At 43.9% G+C, this 17871-nt stretch overlaps 1 protein-coding gene across 1 annotated transcript in view; it reads left to right on the top strand.

The window, feature by feature from the left end:
• The first annotated feature begins 1412 nt into the window (after positions 1-1412).
• The window catches only part of LOC122019709 (protein TSS-like), a 38337-nt gene continuing 21878 nt past the window's right edge, over positions 1413-17871 (top strand). The window contains exons 1-5 of the mRNA XM_042577182.1: positions 1413-1549; positions 1716-1824; positions 1930-1991; positions 2316-2408; positions 4378-4450. Of these exons, the coding sequence (XP_042433116.1) occupies positions 1764-1824; positions 1930-1991; positions 2316-2408; positions 4378-4450 (289 nt within the window). The 5' untranslated portion in view covers positions 1413-1549; positions 1716-1763. The remainder of the gene's footprint in view (positions 1550-1715; positions 1825-1929; positions 1992-2315; positions 2409-4377; positions 4451-17871) is intronic.

The following is a 17871-nucleotide window of genomic DNA, read 5'->3' on the forward strand; positions in this document are numbered from 1 at the left end:
CCAATATTATAAAAACTCATTGAAATATTCTCAATAGTTAAAGCTCTAAGTAAATTTTTTTTTTATAATTCTCTTCACATGTAATTGTATGGTTCCATATATATTATATCAATTTCAATACAAATCTACTATTCTCTCCACAATTAAAAAAAAAACCTCCACATAATTTTTTCATTTAATATCTTTATATAGTTTTCATTTGATGTTTTAATTAATTATAATCTTTAATTTAATTTATTTATAATTAAAAATTAATAAATTAATTAATTTTTAATTTAATATAATTTATCATTTTATTTAATATTTAATCATTTTATAAATTTAATTTAATTATAGTCATTTGTATATTTTTTTTAACTTATCTCAAATATATTTATTTTTAAAAGAAAAAAATATAATTTTAATTATTACTAATTATTTATAAATTGAAACATTATAATTAGCTCATCAAATAATTTATTTTTTAATTATTTAAAAAGGGTCAATCATGTACATTAATTATTGACTCCACTTTCAAAAAAAAACAGGAGTTTGAAAACTCAAATATACTTTTGTTAAAAATCTTAAACCTCATCTATATAATCATAAAAGCTTTTTTAATGAGGTTTTTAAATTGTACAAACCTTCAAAAAAATTTACATTGAAGATGCTCTTAAGGTTGATTTTATGGATCGCTTTGAAGTTAGGTCACAACTACTAAATGCTAGAGATTTAATTCTATAGACATAAAAGAGTAAAAGATACAATTGAAATACAAAAAATTAAAAAAAAATTATTCCAAAAGAAACTACGTTCCCTTGTCTATACCAAGAGCCTCTAGCCGCACCCTCTACGATCCGCACTGGCATGAGCTGGCGCAGTACTAAACTAAACCCAAGAGTGATCCATTTTCATCCTTTTAAAAGTATACTCAAGCCCTACATTTATGGTTACGTAGCCTGTATTGATACATAATTAAATGGCATCTCAAGAAAAATTTAAATTAAGAATCACCTGCCAGAGTGGCCATTGACGCTAAGCCTCCACTGTCATTATCCTCTCCTTGAAATGGACCACCTCTAACCCAAATCCATCCAGAAAACAGATCACTTTCCTCGCCTCGCCCAGCAGTAGCATCAAAATGGTAACCGCAGCTCCCACTGCTTGTCCGCGCGTCCATTCTCCGCCCTCCATCGACCATCCAACGGCTCCAACTCGGCCCAAGAAATGATGTACCCATGTAGCATTATACTCTCCCGAGTACCCGACCATCTGGACGTCGGGACGCCGTGCGAAAATGCGTGCGTACTGTGTACATCTCGGGTAGAACCTCTGAGTGAGAATATAATCGAATACGTAAATGTGCTCCCGTTAGCGGCCAACGTTACATCTGACCGTTAAATCTCCGCCCTTCCTCCCTTATCAACCCCCCTCTCGCTATCCTCATTCCTCCCTGCTTGCTGCTATCCATCCACCTCTTCCTCTGCCTTCCCCTGCTTCATTTCCTCGTCAATGGCGGTTTGCTAGATTTCATTTCGAGAGCTATCGGAGGCTTCTATCTTCGCCGTCGGTGAGTGTTGCCGAGTTCTTCACCTAATGGAGTTTAATTAATTAATTCCACTTGAGACCGCCGTCCCCCATTCGCTGATTGGAAATCCAGCTAGCTCGCTAGTGCTCGTGCGAGAAGAGATTAACTAATCTATGCTAAATAATTGGCCACCGTGCGCGATTCCTAGATAAGTGGGAGCGGCGAGCGAGTGGAGCGGCGCGCGGAGTCGGTGCTGATGGCGCCCAAGGGCGGTCGAGGAAAGGGCAAGGGCGAGCGGAAGAAGAAGGATGAGAAAGGTAAGCAAACGCACGATCCATTTCTCGATCCTTGTTTTCTTTGTTCCTTGGATTTCGTTTTTCAATGACCAAAAGCTAGCGCTGGGTTTTGTTGCTCTCCATCAGTTCCTCCTCTGGCTTTGGACGTCCGAGTGAATCTTCCAGATGAGTCTCATGTCGTCTTGAAGGTCTTTCTATTGCTCTTCTTCTTCATCTTGTTCTCTCTGTTTCGTTTTCGAATTTGAAATTTTCTTTTCTAGGTATTTCTATTTATGGTGCCCGATAACCACCGGGCTTAATTAATTATCTGTCAAGAACACTCATTAATTTTGGATTGCGAAAGGATGAAATTAAATGAACACTCACAGTTTCATTAATGCCGCTCTTTAAAGTTTGATCGACAGCAATCCATCGATACTCAGCTGCCATCAAACGACAAAATTAATATTAATTTTATTCTATAAATGCAGACAAATCGATCTAATTATCCCTCGTATATAAATTGTTTGCAGGGAATATCGACTGATAAAATCATCGATGTGCGGCGGCTGCTATGTGTCAACATCGTCGCTTGCCATATCACCAATTATTCCTTGTCCCACGAGGTAATTAAATGCAATTTTTTGAAAATCATGTTGCACATAAATTAGTATTTCTTCTCCTTGTTTTTCATATTTCTTTTGTTTTAACTGATCATTCAGAGGCAGGAACTAATTGGAAGTATGTAGGTACCGTATGTGAGAATATAACTCCTAGCAATATTATGGAAAAAAAAAATGAATGGTTGATAAAATTCGTTTGACAGAAGATGGCATAGTTGAACAAGCAATTGCTTTTTATATATTTTGAGCCAACCCGATGAACTGAATTCATAAAACTAATGAAGTCCGGCTTACTCATCTATAGCAGTGGCACTGTTGCTAACAGAGCTTATTGCTTGCAAATTCATGTGCAGTTGTGCACCACGTTGGTTGTCAAGATTAACAGACATCAGATGTAGAAAATTGATGTGGGCCACATCCGCCATAATACATTTTTGCAATATTCATAAAAAATTAGAACGTGGAAAATGATGATAATAAATTCTCAGGGATCTTGTTGCGGTCGATATTCCGCTACGCGGTCCCATCAGGAGTTTTGGCGGGGCCCAGTTAATTAGCTTAAAATGTATAAGATAATATAGATTACATTATAATAAAATTAATTAATTGGTGCCATTTTAAAGATGTAATAATCTAAATTATAAAAATAATAAAGTTACATAATATGAATTATAAGGCTAACTCCATGTAACCTAATTATATTCTAAATTATATTCTAAGCCTAATATTTAATTAAAATTTAACTATCAAATATACCTTTAATCTTAGCTCTGGTTCTTTCAATCAAATTAAGCCAAGTCCATTGAGTCCCGCCATTGCGTACTCCACCTCCAGCGTCAGAGCCATCTAGTCTAGTCGCTCAGAGAAGGTGTCGCAATGAGCAATGCCCATGATTTGGGCTCTTGAGAAGATGATCATCTTAGCTTCGCTCAACCCTTTGGAGACAAACAGGTCAGTGAGAGTGGTGAGCTCGAAGTCCAGCGAAGGGAGGATGTCAGCGTTGGAGGCAACAGAGATCCTCCCATCTCTTTTTCCTGACGGCACCTCATAGCGAATTCCTCCGTACTATCCAATTAATCATCTTAACGATCAATTGATGAACAAGATTGAATGGAGTCAACACAAGAACGTTACATGAATGAAGGTGTCTCTGGCGGCGAAGGCAAGGAGATCAGCATAGGAGACAACTCCCCTCTAAGCAATGGCGGAGCCGGAAAATGTATAGCCCGCAGGATGACTGGAAAAAAGAAATCTCCGGTCGACTTTCTCATTTTTCTACCCGACTTATCCTTTTTGCTATCTCAAATATTTTTTTCTTTTTCCTCTGAAAAATTCGACAGCTCCAAGTCGTTGTCAGCGTCGGCCCTCAGGCTACAGCCTGAGTAGGTCATAAGGTGGCTCCACCCTTGCTTGCAAGCCGCTTCCAACTTCTCCTTCAAGGCATTGATAATGTTGAATCCTTCTAGCATGAGGTTGATCTCCATGTCCTTCTTGACTTTGCTACTATTGGGAGAATCCAACAAAATCAAATCATCGCAACCTTGATCGATACAAACACTTCAATTCATCAACAATTCCAATCCGTTACGCTACAATTTGACGGAAGGATGAAGAGGTGTGATGTATACCTTGATGAAGTAATCATGGAAGTACATCCTGAGCATTTCATGACATGTCTTTATGTATGGTATATAACTCTTTAGTATATAACTCTTTGATCAAATTTAATAATGTAATATTAATTAATTATATTAATTATAAATTTTATTATATTACGTTATATTATCCCTAATCATGAGAATACTTGATTGAGGAGTTAAATAAATAAATAAATGAAGTAGAATTGGGATTCAATGTTTTTTTTATCTTAATTTTCGATAATCTTTCTTCAAAATAGAAACACAGTTTAAAAAGTTGAATAATTGGAGTTCGTATACATTAGATTAATTGTATTTTATTTTTCCTTTTTCAGGTTAAAGGCGCAAAGTTGAATGACTCGGTGGATGTCATAGCACTCAAACCATGCACTCTCGCATTGGTTGAAGGTAATTAAAATATCACCGTTCCAGTAACGATTATTTAATTGTATTTAATGTTTCCTCAAGACTAGCATGTATAAATTACTCGTGAAACAATAAAAGCCAAAATTTTATTTAAAATTTCAATAGAATATTTAAAGTCAAAATACATTGAAAAGAACTTCTCAATAATTTTAAGGTTAACAACTCGTAAATATGGATAATTTATTTATTTATTAACGGCATTAATAAATAATACTAAAAAACATGAAACCATAAGCACTATAACTACAATTTACTCCAAATTAAACTTACCCAAAATACAGCTGAAGACGTTGAGACCAAATGTTTAAGAAATAAACAACGATATAAATTAATTATAGAAATTAACTTCATAGTATTTAAAAAATAATTAGATGACTTTGGTATTTAAGAAATAAATAATTAATAAATTAAGGAAAGAAATTCAAATTGCATTTAAGTGGTATGTTTTTTTTAAATAATTTTTAAAAGATATGGAATTTGAAAAGGTTAGAAATCTTAGTTAAAAAAATATATAAAACTTTAAGGAAAAATGGTTCAAAACTTCCTCCTATCAAACCATTCTCTGTCCTTCGAATAAAATTCGTCATTTCGTCTCATTCCCTCTCTATGTAATTTATTTATTTTATTTTATTATTATATATATATATATATATTTTGCATACATTGATTTCTGTAATTATTTTTTTTATAGGTATAAAAAGTTATGGGTACCATTCTTTCTAAATTTAGGATATTTTTAAATTTAGTATATTTAAATTAGAATCTAATATAATTTTTATGAAATTGAATAGGATTTTTTTTCTTCTGGACCAATTAATTAGAAGTCATATCAATTAAATCAATTAGTAAGCATGATCGCCTTGGGAAGTGTGCACGCATGCTACCGGAACTCTATATAAAGGGTGGCCCAAGCATCAACGGAGATATGCGATATTCACTGTTTGTGCTATAATCTTCTTGTTGCTCCGCCTTAGTCTTCATCGTCGGCGACTGACTTCAGCATTGGAGGGTCAACGCGGGGACCCTTTCCCTGGCTCGACACTGACGTAGTTTGTGTTGCAAGTCCGAGCGGAGTCAACAGGAGGTCAATGTGAGCGCTACATCCCTAGCTTTCTGTCTCTTCGACTTTCGGACATGATCGTATTTGACGCCATTTGTGGGAACATAGCCTGCATCCAAGCCGAGAAGATGGAAGACGCTGGATGACTCACCACCGTGACGCTCATCCAAGAAGAGCTCGATATGCTCATTCAAGCCCGAGCAGCAAAGATGATCGAACAGCAACAACAACAAGCGTTAGCCGATCGGTAATCGCCGCAACTTGCAACATCGGCAGCAGGAGACGAGCGGGGCCAGAAGACCGAGCAGAGCAAATCTTTGTATGGGGGCAGAACAGAAGGCCGACCGACACACACTACAAAAAATACTATTATTACCGACTGGGGGAAGCGTCGCCCGCGCCGATCTCCCTCGATCGCACCTTGTTCCAAACCCCCTCAGAAAATAGCCCAAACGAACCAAGAACGAGGATCGTCTTCGGATGATGCTCTTGTTCGGGATGCACGAAAGGGTAAGGCACCCTAAAGCAGCGCGTAGCCCGAACGGATCAACCAACAGTTCTCCGAGGGGATCTTACGAGATCCTCTGTCCAAACACTATACCCCACTAGCGATCGGGACCTACAACGGATCGATCGATCCAAATAATCATCTGGATTAGTTCGATAATGAAGTCACACTGCACCAGTATACAGATGGAATAAAGTGCAGAGTCTTTTTCACTACCCTCTCCGGATCAACGCAACGCTGGTTCCGAACACTGCGGACAGCTCAATACGAAGCTTTAAGGACTTCCGAGTTGTCTTCTTACACCACTTCGCCAGCAGCCGACGCTATCAAAAGACGGGTGTTAAGCTCTTCTCCCTGAAGCAAGGATCGAAAGAAATGCTCCGAGCGTACATACAACGTTTCAATTAGCCATGGACATCCCCTCGATCTCATCCAAGACAATGATGAACACCTTCACCCAGGGGCCCGTCGAGGGAGATTTCTTCCGATCGCTCATCAGGAAGCCGCCTAGGGACTTCAACCACATGCTCAAGAAGGGTAACGAATATATAAACATGGAAGAAACCCAAGCAGTCAGAAGGAAAGAGGCGTCGACGGAACCCTCAGCAACGACCGAGCGTCGACCATCGAATAGCCACTAGTCGCCCAAGGGGTCAAGGGGCGAATGAGCATGGCTACACCAGGAGACCAGGGGCACATATCGTACAACATGTGACACCCGGTTGGCTGAAGGCATCGAAGGGCAAAGTATGGGCGTCGATGTTCTGCTCTTTCCACCAATCGACGACCCACAACACGAGTGATTGCCGCGGTCTAACACCAATCATCAGTCGATCGGCTCCATGCGGATACCGCCTCTGATGTCCTTCTCCCAATCGACAACAAAGACATCGATTTGCTGGGCGGTGAGAGGATGATAGAAGGGCGCCCGAGCAGCACCATCAACATCAGCGAAGGGATGACATTAATCCCCTCCCGAGGCCCAGCTAAGCGAAATAGACCATCCGCTCGGGAAGAAGAAAACAAGAATAATGCATCCCGGGGAGAGATAGACATGATCACCGGAGGGCCGACTAGCGGCGACTCCAACAGAGCAAGAAAGTCGTACGCTCGGCGGTTGGAGATCCACGCAGTGGGATGCAGCAGGGAGAAGACCGAAGGTCCCGAGAGCAGTTTCGACCCCAGTGACTTGGAGGGAGTGGAGATCCCTCATGACGGCACGCTAATCATCCGGGTGGTAATAGCTAATTATAGTATTCACCGAACTTTTGTTGATACAGGGAGTTCGGTGAATATCATTTTCAAGAAGGCGTTCGATCAATTACAAATTGATCGGAGCGAGTTGCTGCCCATGACGACCCCTCTCTACGGCTTCACGGGCAATGAAGTCTACCGCTCAGACATGCCTGATTGGCCATCTCGCTTAGAGAGGAGCCACTAAGGAGAACCAGTACCACCAACTTCATCGTGGTGGGCGCGCCGTCGGCCTACAATGTCATATTGGGTCGACCATCCCTCAATGAGTTTCGGGCGGTAGTATCTACTTACTGCCAAAAAATCAAGTTCTCGGTAGACCATCGGGTGGGCGAAGTCAAGGGTGATCAGCTGGCCGCTCGTCGATGCTACGTCGAGATGGTCAAGTTCGAGGCGAGAAGCGCTTGGAGATAAACGCGATCACTGAAAAACCTCATACCTTGGTATATGAAGAAAGAAGGAGGTTCAGATCCACCCCAGTCGAGCGGAGGCAACAACCTTCATTGTCGCCGACCTGGAGGTGGAGAAGAAGGCGGAGTTGGTCGCCTGCCTTAGGCAAAATCATGATGTGTTCACCTGGTCGACATACGAACTTTTCAGTATCTCCTCGAGCGTGGCTCAGCACAAGCTTCATATCAAACTAGACGCTCGATCGGTGAAGCAAAGAAAGAGGAACTTCAGTGCAGAGCAAAATGTGATCATCCGAGCGGAGATAGAGAAACTGTTGGAGGTCGGCCATATTAGAGAAGTTCAATTCTCGAGTTGGCTAGCCAATACCGTGTTAGTCTCCAAGGCGGACAATAAATGACGGGTCTGCATCAACTTCCCCGATCTGAACAAGGTCTGCCCAAAGGACTTCTATCCGCTGTCAAGGATAGACCAAATGGTAGACTCAACGGCGGCGTGCGATCTAATCTGCATGTTCAACCATGCCAAGGGTATCACCAAGTGTAGCTCGTCCGCGAGGACTAGGAGAAGGTCAGCTTCATTACGACCGACGAAACGTACTACTACAACGTCATGTCATTCAGACACAAGAATGTTGGAGCCACTTACTAGAGGCTGATGAACAAGGTGTTCCGAGTGCAGATCGGTCGTAATATGGAGGTATACATCAACGACATATTAATTAAATCCCTCTGACCTGCTAACCTATGCGCAGATATCAATGAGACCTACCGAACACTAAGGACCTATGGAATAAAGATGAACTCAAGCAAATGCCTGCTCGGCGCGAAGAGTGGCTACTTCTTAGGCTACATCGTCACCGAGTGCGACATTGAAGCCAATCCGAGCAAGGTCGAAGCTTTGCAAGACATGTCACCGCCTCAAAACTTAAAGGGAGCTCAACGGTTGACCGGTTGGATCACGACTCTATCTAGATTCATATCCAAGTCATCCGATCGGAGCCTGTCATTCTCCGAGCCACAAAATTTCAGTGGGACGCCGAGTGTGATCGGGCATTGGAAGAGCTCAAGGAATATCTAAACTCCTTGCCTGTATTGGCCAAGCCAGTTATTGGTGAGCCACTTTAGATTTATCTATCATCCAACGAACATGCTATTGGATCGGCTCTAGTTAGGTAGAACGACCGAGAGCAGCAGCCTGCATATTTTTTGAGCCATATATTGAAGGATGCAGAGTCTCGCTACGTCGTCTTGAAAAATTAGCTTATGCTTTGATTTTCACCGCTCGGAGGCTTTGTCCGTACTTCCTAGCGCACACAATCATCGTGCTAACTAACAGCACCTTGGGACGAGTCCTTCTCAACCCGAAGCGTCAGGAAGGCTAATCAAATGGACGATCGAGTTAAGCGAATTTGACATTCAATATCAACCCCGAGCGACAATCAAGGCTCAGGCCTTGGTGGATTTTGTCATAGATGTCCAGAATATCAAGCCAGAGGCAACATGGAAGATATATGTTGACGGCTCGTCCACTCGGCAAGACAGCGAGATCAACATATTGCTCATCTCACCAAGGGAAGACCGGATGCAGCTCTCCGTTCAGCTGGACTACAGAGCCACCAATAATAAAGTAGAGTATGAGACGCTGATAGCTGACCTATAGGCAGCTCGGCATGTGGGAGCAGTTAAAGTCCTCATCCACTCGGACTTCTAGCTTGTCGATCAACAACTATCCGGAACATTCGAGATAAGCAATGCCCGACTCAGACTTTATGCGGAGGCCTTCGAGAAGTTAAAGACCAACTTTCAGGAGGTCATCATACAAAAGATCCCCCGATTGGAGAACCAGACGGCGGATGAATTGACAAAATTAGCCAGTTCGCTGTCCCCGATCGTTATAGGGCAGCCGATCGAACAAGTCTCGCTTGTGGCGCATATCGACTGGATGGAAAGAATAACCTTCCCGAACAACTAGAGGATGGTCCTAACAGAGTTCTTGCGGTTTGGAGCTACACCTACCGATCCGAAAGAAGCCTGCTTGTTGAAGAAGAGGGTCGGACGGTTCACCTTGGCGGGGGACCAGCTTTATAAAAAAGCATTTGCCAAACCCCTACTTAAATGCGTCGGATCGGAAGACGTCGAGTACATTTTACGAGAGGTGCACCAAGGCTCCTGCGGAAGCCATCGGGGTCATCGTGCATTAGCACAAAAGATACTCCTAGTCGGATATTTTTGACCGACCCTCCAAGAGGATGTCGCTCGGACGATGGTCACCTGCTTGTCCTGCCAAAAATATCACAAGCTGCCGCACCGACCGGCCAAGGAAATGAAGGCGTCCACAGTATCTTGCCCGTTCGACCAATGCGACATGAATATCATTGGACCATTCCCCATGATGACCGATCAGCGGAAGTTTTTTGTTCATCGCAGCAGACTACTTCTCAAAGTGGGTAGAAGTCGAGCCACTTGCAAAAATAGCCGAGCAAATGGTCACTAAGTTTGTTTGGCATAATATCATTTGTCAGTTTGGCATCCCACGGCGACTCATATCTGACAATGGAAGACAATTCGCCGGTCAGAAGCTCAGAGAATGGTGTGAGGGCTATGACAACCAACAAGCCTTCACCTCTATGGCCTACTCTCAGGGCAATGAGCAAGTCGAAGTCGCCAATCGGGAGATCCTCTGAGTTTTACGCGCTAGGCTCGACCACGTTGGAGGCAGCTGGGTCGACGAGCTCCCCAGCGTGTTGTGGGCCCTTCGTACGACCCCGAAGGAGGCGACCGATGTAACCCCCTTCCATCTAGTATATAGCGGCGAAGCAGTTATTCCCGTGGAGGTCAGAGTAGAATTTGATCGGGTGCAGCACTATAACAAATGAAACACCGAACGGAGGCTCATAGAGCTCGACTTAGTGGACAAAATGCGGGCAAAAGTAGCAGTTCGGCTAACGGCATACCGACAACGGATGAAGCATAACTAGAATAGAAGAGTGATCCCAAAGTCCTTCCAGGTCGGTGATCTCGTCTGGAAGAAAGTGAAGTCGGTCGGCGACGTCATCAAGCTCGAGGCCTCATGGGCAGGACCTTTCAAGATCGTGCAGAAGCTCCGTTCAGGCGCTTACTATTTGGAGGATGAAGAGGGAAGGCAGCTCGAGAGGCCATGGAGCACAAATCATCTTCAACTCTATAGGGTTGGATGAGAAGTGTGCGAGTGAATACTATATATTTTTTGTATGTCTCCTGAACGCAGGGCAAAATATAAATAAAATGCGAAGGTCTCTTGCAATGCGTCTCCCTCAATGGTCAAGCGGCGACCTTAAATTCTTGTCTCCACCAATGGTCGAGCGGCGACCTTAAACTCTTGTTTTCACCAACGGTCGAGCGACGACCTTAAACGCTTGTCTCCATCAACGGTCGAGCGGCGACATTAAACGCTTGTCTCCAACAACGGTCGAGCGGCAACCTTAAACGCTTGTTTCCATCAATGGTCGAGCGGCGACCTTAAACGCTTGTCTCCATCAATGGTCGAGTGGCAACCTTAAACGCTTGTCTCCATCAACGATTGAGCGGTGACCTTAAACTCTTGTATCCGCTAACGGTCGAGCGACGACCTTAAACTCTCATCTTCATCAACGGTCGAGCGACGACCTTAAACTCTTGTCTCCACCAACGGTCGAGCAGCGACCTTAAACCCGGGATCACATCGACGGTCGAGCGACGACCTTAAACCCTAGTGTTCGCCTAATCTTCCTCGGCGGTCGAGCGACAACCTTAAACTCTTGTCTCCACCAACGGTCGAGCGGTGACCTTAAACTCTCGTCTTCATCAACGGTCGAGCGGCGATCTTATACTCTTGTGTCCACCAACAGTCGAGCGGTGACCTTAAACTCGGGTTCACATCGACGGTCGAGCGGTACCTTAAACCCCAGTGTTTGCCTAATCTTTCTCAACGGCCGAGCATCGACTTTAAACCCTTAGCTCAATGAGAGGGCAACAATCGGCTACTCAAAAGCCTAAGTCTTCAAAATATGGTGACCGTTCGACACTATTCTTCAAGACATTCCCGGGGTCGATCGGAAGTTCGTATAATCATGATGGAATTGAATACAAAAGGGATTGGTCTGCTGGATTGACCAATCATGGATGATCGGAGTCACGAGGCCACGAGTCTGTGCAATGCTCAAAGAAAAGGGGAGTCAAAAAAATATACAAGGAGATAAAGCTCGTCCAAACGAACGAGCATTCATTAAGACTTCAAAAATTTTATAGAAATTTTACAAGGATTTTCCGCCTCACTCAAGGTAGTCTAAGGCGTCATCAGGCAGTGCTGCAGTGAGTTTATCCCGACTGATGATGTTGTTGGTCAGAGTTGCCGGCAGGTAGTCACTCTCTCTGAGCTAGTCAATCATCCCATCAATGGCCAGATCAAAAAGGCGCAGAGCCCGATCGACGACCTTCTCGTTGAAAGCATCCGAGTGGAGATAATTCTTCTTCATAGCCTTGAAACGGCTAGGCTCGGCATCTTGGTAGATCTTCAAGGCCGCTCGGGAATCTTCCAGCTCATCCTTGGAGGTGGCCAACTCATTGTTTTTGGGCGCAAGTTGGTTGCGAAGAGCAGCCTCTTCGGCCGACCGACTCTTCCGCTCGGCGACCAAAAAATCTTCGACTTCCTTGAGTTTTTAGGCGAGGGCTCGAGCCTCCTTATTCTTCAGCTCAAGGTCTTTGATGGCCCGATTTTTCCTTGCATTGGCCGACTCGATTTTATTGTTAAAAGTGGTGACCTACTTATTGAGCCGAGACAGCATAATGGCCTGCCAGGCACTCTTGTCCCATTTGACCTCGAGCAGTTTGTTGCTCTTCTCCAGATCGACCCGTAGTTTGGCCACCTCAGCGTCTGTTGAAGCGCTTGCCGACTCGCGCCACTCTTCGATCGGCAGATGGAGAATCGTCATAATGTGGCGTTGGTCACTCGGGGCTAACCGTGCAGAAGTTGCCCACTCGAACAACCACGATGAAGACGCCGATCGGATACCAAACTTCTTGGTCTTCGATTTTGGTGGTAGAAAGGTCACCAACGATGTGCAGACGGTAAGGAAATATGTTACTAAACGCGCAAACGCGCAGCGGAAAAACATATTTCCTCCAGAAGATTCATGCGAAGGGAAACAAAATTATATACTAAGTTTATATCTAAGAACATGATAGAGTATACCTTTGTAGCGTGCTCACGGACTCCCAACAGCTCGGGTCTCTGCACGATCAAGCGTCCGTGCCTTTTTTGGTATCTACACGAATAAGTGTTCCTCCGTTTGTCTCACAAACTCACAAAGATGGAGAAGAAAAATACTTATGGTTGTGCTAGCAACCAAGAGTGATTTCGGCCAAGAGAGGAAGAAGAAGAGGAAGGATAATGAAAAGGAAAAATGAGAGTAAAATGACTTAAGTATTTTTCATCCAATGAAAACACTTAATGCCATTAATTCCATTAATGAGCCTTAATGAGTATTCACTCTCCATTAATGGTCATTTTGAAACTCCTCATTTTTCATTCAATTTCAAAAATTGAATATATTCATTGAATTTCGAAAATTCAATGAATGTCTTCTCATTTATCCTCACTTAAGTCTAACTCAAGTATAACTCACTTGAGTCTAACTCAAGTCTAATTCAATCGAGTCTTACTCAATTAATTCTCACGTAATTCAAATTCAATGAATCATTATTTCATTAATTTGAATTGACTTCCTCAAGTCTAGTTTGAATTGGACTTGCTCCAATAATTAGATCCAATTGAGTATAACTCAATAAATCTAATTCGGATTAGACTTAATCCAATGATTCATCATATATACCCATCTCCAAATCTACTTGTTCTTTGTGTGTGACCCAATAGATTCTCATAACGTTGGCAATGTACCCAAATCAATATTTAGATACATAAGCAATGAGTGACATCTAGCAAGACATCATTGCTACCTAAGTGACGAGAAAGTCGAGATCCGATCTAACCTGTTCGTGGCTATTATCTTGTATGGCTTAGTCCCTCTATCCTTGATATCTAGATTGATCGATGAGGCATAGACCGTGTCATCCTCTTATCAACCTTTGTATTTCTTGATCTCTAAGTAGACACACTTAATCAAATAAGCTCAATATCTCATATTGACTCATTTGCGCATGACCATGCTTTCTTGTGTCCTACTAATCAAGGGGTCCACATATATCGCTTCCGTCATATGGAAGAGATAGATCCCATCTACATCACGCACATCCCTCCACATAATTCATTGCATACCCAGTGATCGACTTTATTGTCCATCTTGTTACAGGTGACGTTTGCCGATACCAAAGTACACAACTTCTTATGTAGGGAACCATAGTAACTTCAGGTCAAAGGACTATTCATACCAATAGTCACATGAGAATATTTATGCCACTCATATAACGATTCATGAAACATTCTCATGATGGGTCATTCAGTATATATTCTCTAATATATATCCATGTGTCAATCTGATATCTCATATCCATGACTTGTAAGATCAAGTCATCCGTTGACCTACATGCTAATCTTAACGCATTAATATTGTCCTTGTATATTAATCCTCGACTAGGAACAGTTAAGAGTAGTGTTCTCTATAATATCTCACTATCAATTCAACCAATTGATATACTGTAGATAAGAACCTACTACCTAAGGACATTATTATACTGATTCAATTGACACTGAACTGAAATAAATATAATAACCAACTTTGCCTTTTATTAATAATGACATATGATACAAATTGAGTCATTTACAATTATCTCATAATTGATACTAGGGTTAATACTAACACAAACTACCCCCTGAGGCAGACCGGATAGGGAGAGGGTCTGCTCTGACGATTCAAGGATAGTGGACTCTTGGACAGGAGCGGGGGTTGACGTCCCGACCCGTTTGGTAGACCACACCCCCAAAGTGGTGGAGCGCGACGAAGGCTCCCTCCGGCGCCTCTTGCGCCTGATCAGTGGCTCGACTGAGGAGGTTGAGCCAAATGCCCCCTCAACTTCGACGGTTGGCTGCCGTTCAGAAGGAGGTTGGGAGCCACCGGTCGCTCCACCACTTGCCAGAGCGGGAGCCGCTTCGCTCTTATCCTGCGACTCCTCTTGTGAGCCGATCGACTGCAGGCCTCGACTCTCCAATTCTTTCACAACAGCCGCATTGATAGCGGCATCCGCAAGCTTCGCTTTGCCGGCCAGACGTGCACGTAGCATGACTTCGGCTACACTAAAGGAAGAAAAATCAGTTAGAATTAAAGAAAAGAGTAAAGTGGTCGCATACCTAGGTTGAACAGAAGCCGGGTATGGATCAGACTCAAGCCGGAGATATAGAGGACACCCTCCAGCAGCAGCTTGTGGATGTCATATTTCTGACCGACCAACATTGAGGCTGCGTTGAGGTAGTCCGATAAGCTCTTGTACTTCTTTAATGGAAGCTGAGTCGCCACATCGAGTTGCCAGTTTGTGGGAAGTCCGGCCGCTCGGAAAAACACATAAAAAAGAAGTACTCCTTCCAATATTTGTTGGAGGTCGACATTTTATCAAAGAAAACCAAGTCTACTCAGGCTTGGAAAAGAAAAGTCCCTAACTTGGACGACTTGGGATAATAAAAGTACTGAAAGAGCCGGGGAGTAAGGGGAATGTCGTGCAGTCGAAAAAGAACCACCACTCCACATAGTAGCGGAAAGGAGTTCGACACTAGTTGATTAAGAGAGACTCGGAAATATTTACACACGGCAAAAAAGAAGGGGTGGATGGGGAACCGCAAACCGACCGTAAAATGGTCCCTAAAGAAGCAAATACAGTCAGGTGATGGAGAATTTGGCCGATCGGAAAGGGAAGGAAGGATAACTTCATATTCGGGAAGAAGCTCAAATGCGGCTTCCAAACTCTCAGCGTCGCCAGCGTCAAATCGGGATTCAGTAGAGGTATACCAGAGCCTAGGGATGCCGGCGGGAGACTATGAGGAGCTCACCATCGCAAAATGACGGAAGGTAAAGAGACGCGAAGGAAAGAAAACTCATTGGAGGAATTATCGCCGGAACACTAAGACGCCGAAAAACTCGGAAGACAGGGAAGGACAGACACTAGAAGAGAAAGCAAGGGGCGATGGAAAAAGAAGCTTACTAGAAAAAGGTCGTCGGAGGAGCAGGAAGAAGGAACTTCGCCAAACATAGAAGCATCGCCAAACTCGAAGGAAAAGTGTGCAAAGGCGGCGACGTGCACGGGCTTTGTAGGTCGGCCGACCGGAGCCGTCCGATCTAGGTCGCGAAAACCTAGACCGAGATCTAATTGTTGAATTTGAACCGCCAAACGTCACATCATAGCAGATATCCTCCTGTCACGTCAGGCGTGCGGCGGCAGTGGGTAGGACACACGGTACATCGCCACGGGTCGACATTTAATGAGGGCATGGAAGCGTGCTCAGCCTTAGTGCGCAGAGATTTGCACTATTTCCCAAAAATCTGGGTGACGTAAGCCTGGCTCGCGCTCACCCAAGATAGTCCAAGCAAAGATTTCACAAGTATAAACCTTCGTTGTGCCGATCGGATTAAGGGAGCATACTTACGGTCGAACGACAAGCTTCAACAGGTCGATCGACAAGGAGCGGTTGTCCAGTCAGTAGGACTTACAGCCTCCTTCGACTAGACTTGAGGGGGAGACATGTGATACGGTGATAATTGTTGGTGCAATCGACCTAGGTTTTGATCGGTATGATCATAGTTTTGATGTGTGTGTCAAAGAGTTTAAGTTAGGTTCACTCTTGTATTTGATATGTGCATTTGAGTTGTGCAGATTTGCAGGAGGACAAGGGCCGAGGGAAGCAACTTCGAGACATACGCGAAGGATGACATTGGGGACGAGCCGTGGACTTGAATGCATCTGAGGGATGAGAGTCAAAGGAAGTAGGCTTGAAGGCAAGAGGTTAAAGCTATAAAGGAAGCGTCAAATGAGTCGTAAGGGTGAGGGTACGAGTGCATGAGAAATTATACTCGGAGTAAAAGTCTAGTTGTAGGGTTTTACTGTAGTAGCACTGTAGTGTTACTGTAGCAGTCGACTGGGTGTGAACAGAATGGTTCCGTTCGTTCGGTCAGTGTGGATCAGTCGACTGCACCAGTCGATTGCATGTTTTAGCAGTCGACTAGTAAATGACCGTTGGCATACTGTTGGTGCTAGTCGACTGGTGCCGAGATGAGTTGATATGATGATCAACTCTCTCCTCTTATTTAAGGAAAGCTTTGGGGCTTAAAGGAGGTTACTCATGCTTGTTGAATAACTCCTTAGCAATTGTCCAAAGCTTCCAAGCCATTCTCCTCCTCCTAATCTAAGTCTTCATCTTGTAAGAGGAAGAGAGCTTTGTGAGAGATTATACTCCACCGAGAAGGAGTAAGAGCTAGTCAGAAATTATCGGGGATTGATCCACCGAAGGATCGCGTCCATGGTGGAGGTCAAAGGAGGTCAAAGTCAAGGCGGTCAACACATAGATGACATCGTCTAGTCAGGCAAATCATGCCCCGACCAGGGAGAAGGCTTCGACCCACTATCGCCTTCGCTACGAAGAGAAGTCAAACGACCGACGCTCAAGGGAGACGATGTACAGAAGTCGAGCCGAGCGGCTACCTCGCTCGGCTAGACAGCAGAGCTTGATGTGGGCAGAGTTCGACTTCGGCCGAGCGGCTACCCCGCTTGGCCTGGCAGCAGGCCTCGGCAGCGGTAAAGTGGACCTTCGGTTGAGTAGACACACACTGAGGAATAGCGAGGTTCTGGCCAACCGGACGGGGCACCAGAAGGGCAGAAGACCGGCCGAGCGACCAACTCGCTCGATCTAATAATACACTCCCTTTGATATTCAGTGATATCCTTTTGAGAGTTAGTGCCACCGACACCGGACATGAACATCCAAAAGATCGTACGACAGAAGCTTTCACTGTCACTTCAGAGATATGCTCGGTCTGTTAAGGTACTGTGTCAGAGACACTTTATTGACAAGTCTTTTCAGGTAAAACTTTGAGAAGCATGCTCACCTTGGGAAGTATGCACGCGCGCTATCGAAGCTCTATATAAAGGGGGGCCAAACATTAACGGAGGTATGCGATATTCACTGTTTGTGCTAAAGTCTTCTTGTTGCTCC

This window comes from Zingiber officinale, chromosome 9A (genome assembly GCF_018446385.1).
Source record: "Zingiber officinale cultivar Zhangliang chromosome 9A, Zo_v1.1, whole genome shotgun sequence".
Classification (NCBI taxonomy): domain Eukaryota; kingdom Viridiplantae; phylum Streptophyta; class Magnoliopsida; order Zingiberales; family Zingiberaceae; genus Zingiber; species Zingiber officinale.